Genomic DNA, 3,890 nt, shown 5'->3' with positions numbered 1-3,890 from the left:
TTTCAGCTCGATATTTTATTTACAAAAAAAGTTCTTAGGTTCAAAAAAACATTCAGTGAACTGAAAAACTGTGGTCGGTAATATAGGTATTTAGCTGTGTCATGTGCCCTTAAAAAAATAATTTATAACAAAGTAGTTCAACTTTAAACCAAGTAGTTGAATTCTTAAACAAAAAAGATAATTTTTGAAAAATATATTTGCCGTTTCAACAAAATAAATCAATTTTCAACCAACCAGTAGAATTAAAATAAATGAAGATGAATTCTGAAGAAAAAATATAATAATAGACTTTTCATCGGGAAATGACAGTGAATTTATTTTTTTATCAGGAATTTTAAAATATTTTTAGAATAAATATGTTATCCAACTTTGATTTCAACCGTTTTTTAAATAATTTCTTAAATTGTGATTTTTATAAATTATTATATCATTTAGTTTAGAATGCTTCATTCGAAAATCTTTCACTTTAAAAATTTTCCATTTTAGATTTTTAATTTTTAAGCATATGTTTTAATTTAAAGAATTTTAAAATGCAGTTTTGAAGGTTAAAAAAAAAATTAGAAGGTTTTAAAATCGAAGATTTTCTGAATAAAAAACACGGTGGCCGTCGGACAGAGAAACCGGAAATTTTACGAACTTTCAGAAAAAAATCTGCCCAAGTTCGGTTTTAACAGTTTTTAAAATAATTAAAGTGCGGTTTTGAAGATTTAAACAATTAAAAATTAAAAGTATTTGAAGTTGAATTTTTTTTTTTTGATAACAGTTTAATTTTATCAACTGTAAATATAAATAAATAAATAATTTTAAAAATGGATCTGTACTCTAAGTATAGAAATCTGAAAAAAATAATTGATTTGACCAAACAATTTTAGAGCCATTCAAATTTGAGAATTTCCAGATTGTAACTGTTTCAATTCTTAATAAAATTAATAAAAATTAATAATTAATAAAAAGTAAAATTAATATATCATTTATTCCAATAATTTTACTTTTAAATACAAATTTTCATGATTTATCAATAATATATTGTTAATTCAGAATCTTAGGTCTTCCTTTATATTATTCTTTATATTAAATTTAATAAATAAAGTTATTAATATATTATTTCTATTAATTTTTTTTAGTCATTAAAAAATGTAAACTTGCGTTTTAATATTTTCAACTTAAAAATAAATCCATAATAATATAGTCATAATTTAATGTTTCTATTAAATTTAAATTTAATTTAAAATTTCTTAATTTAGAAAAAGAATAAGTATTTAATATTTAATAAAATTGTTAAATTTTGACGCATAAAGAACAATTGAACACCTATTATTTGTAGAAAAAATCTAAGTAATTTTAAGAGATGCATAGAAGTTTTGAAAGGATGCAAAATTATATATATTTGAAAATTATTCGAAATTTTCATACAATTTTTGAAAATCCTGCAAATTAAAAAAAAAATCCTTAAAATCTTCCATAATTTTTCAAAGTGAAAAATTATTTTCAATTTTCCTAAGAATTTTAACAATTTTTTTATTCTTTTGAAGTTTTTCACAATTCTTTAAAAAAATTCTAAATTTTTTTTTTTTAAATTTTCAAAAATCGACATTTTATTTTTAATTCGGCTGTATATTTGAAATTATTTCAAGTTCTAAATTTAATTTGAATCTTTTTAGAACTTCTAAATATCTCTTAAAATTACTCTATATTTTTACAAATAAGAAGTGTTCTATTCTTATTTATAAATTCAAATTTAAGTTTTTTTTATTTGCAAGATTTTCTAAAAGTTGTAGAAAAAAGTTCAATTCATTTTGAAATGTATTTAAAAGTTCCGCAAAAAAATTCAAAAATGATTTTGAATTTGGAAAAATTTTTAACCGCTTCTAGATTTGTCAAGATTTTGAAATAAAATTTTAAAGCTTTTAAAGGATGCCTAGACTATTTAAAATAAAAATATTTTCACTTCTAATTTAAGAACTTTCAAAAATGATTTTGAATTTGGAAAAATTTTAAACCGCTTCTAGATTCGTCAAGATTTTGAAATAAAATTTTAAAGCTTTTAAAGGATGCCTAGACTATTTAAAATAAAAATATTTTCACTTCTAATTTAAGAACTTTCGAAAATAATTTTGGATTGGAAAAATTTTAAACCGTTTCTAGATTTGTCAAGATTTTGAAATAAAATTTTAAAGCTTTTAAAGGATGCCTAGACTATTTAAAATAAAAATATTTTCACTTCTAATTTAAGAACTTTTAAGTTAAAATTTTAAAAAAATTTTTAATGTGTCTAGCTTAAAATTACTTAAAATAATATAATTTAAAAATTTTTCAAAGTTCATTGCTTGAATCTTTAATTTAGACTATTAAAAATGTTAACGTGGATTTATATTTTTGGAACTTAATGTGAATCTTTGAGCTCTATAATTAATAAAAGCTCAAAATTTTGCAGTTTTTTTACATTTCATATAACATTGTTTTATTAAAAAGTGTTACTACCTTCCATTTGGTACGTTTAAATTTTTGAGCATTTGAATACACAATTTTTGAATTGAAAAACTTTTAAACTCCAATTTAAAAATTTTGGAATTTAACTGCTCGACTCTGAATGCTTTAATTTGTTGTTTATTACTTTATATGGAAAAATTTCTAGAATTTAGTTTGATTTTTTAAATTTCATTGGCCCTGAAAAATGTTTGCAAACCGGAAAAAAACCGGGAAATTATCATTTTTCTGGTAAATATAAAAGTTGTTAATTTTTGTTTAGCTTTCTGAAGAACAGAAAAATGAACATAGGGAAAATTTAATAGCAGTACATGATAACATTGATGTTGATAAGACGGTAATTTATAAGGTGCCGTATTTACGTGCAAGGAAATTGGTCAAAGATCGTAAAATTTTTCTTCATCGAGGTTTTGTATTTGTTCCTCGCACTGAAATGATTCATGTGACAACGCAAGCCTTTAAAGAGTTTTTGAAGGCACAGATCAATGTAGTAAGTAAAAATGCTTTCTGAATATTACACAATTTTATATTACAAGATTTTAAAATATATTTTTTAAAATATTTTCTAATTCAATCGAGAATTCAAAATCATATAATTTAAATAAAAATAGAAAGCCTCCAAGAAATAAATAAATAAAATTATTATTAATGGTGTTATTGAAGAGAGAAAAGATTATTCTTCATAAGAAAAATTTAAAAACACAAAGATGATTTATTGAAGAATTTGCATAAATGTAATATAAAGAAATGATGGGATTTTATTAAATTACAGTTTTTTCAAAGAAAAAGATTATCTAAAATCTTGCTGTATTCAATTTGTGAAATTAATTTAATATATTTTTTCTTTTGAAATTTTTTCTTGATCATTTTAGGAATTAAAACATTAATTTTCAACAATTGGGTGCTAATTTTCAGAGAAGCCTTTTTTACAAAAAATAAGCTTTAATCAATAAAATCCTATCATTTTTTTTAATTGGAAAAAAAATTATAAGAAAAAAAATTGAAACAAAAAAAGTCTTTTAATCATTTTCCTGTTTCATAAATTTATAAAAAATATATTTATAATTCATTGGTCTCTTCAGTGAATTTAAGTTTTAATATATATAATTTAAAAATTGTTTATGAATTTCAGATATCAATAAAAGCCATCAGAAATGAGAGTAGACTAGAACCTATTTTAAAAAACCTGTTTACATTTACTGACACAGTAATATTACCCGAGATAACTTCGATTCCCCTCGATTCACTAGATGAGGTAATTTCTCGACCAAAAATTTTAATTAGCATAAAAAATTATTTTTTTAAATTTGAATCAGTGAAAATTAAATGAGAATCAGTGCCTCTTTACTAAAATTATGCTCATTTTTTATTGATTTCCCATTAGAAACTTGCTAAAGTTTCAG

General features: G+C 21.2%; 2 protein-coding genes across 6 annotated transcripts in view; one reads left to right on the top strand and one right to left on the bottom strand.

Moving 5' to 3' along the window:
• LOC117181470 (organic cation transporter protein-like) overlaps positions 1 to 3,890 on the bottom strand; it is a 104,022-nt gene that overhangs the window by 86,965 nt on the left and 13,167 nt on the right. The gene's annotated exons all lie outside the window — the stretch shown is intronic.
• The window catches only part of LOC117181471 (DDB1- and CUL4-associated factor 12), a 251,124-nt gene that overhangs the window by 239,786 nt on the left and 7,448 nt on the right, over positions 1 to 3,890 (top strand). For all 5 annotated transcript variants that reach the window (XM_033374157.1, XM_033374156.1, XM_033374155.1 and 2 more), the window contains 2 exons: positions 2,750 to 2,977; positions 3,620 to 3,742. In XM_033374157.1, the coding sequence (XP_033230048.1) occupies positions 2,750 to 2,977; positions 3,620 to 3,742 (351 nt within the window). The remainder of the gene's footprint in view (positions 1 to 2,749; positions 2,978 to 3,619; positions 3,743 to 3,890) is intronic.

The sequence above is a fragment of the Belonocnema kinseyi genome, chromosome 10, assembly GCF_010883055.1.
Source record: "Belonocnema kinseyi isolate 2016_QV_RU_SX_M_011 chromosome 10, B_treatae_v1, whole genome shotgun sequence".
In the NCBI taxonomy this organism is placed as follows: domain Eukaryota; kingdom Metazoa; phylum Arthropoda; class Insecta; order Hymenoptera; family Cynipidae; genus Belonocnema; species Belonocnema kinseyi.
The sequence above is the reverse complement of the archived record's forward strand: the minus strand, read 5'-3'. Positions and strand labels throughout refer to the sequence as shown.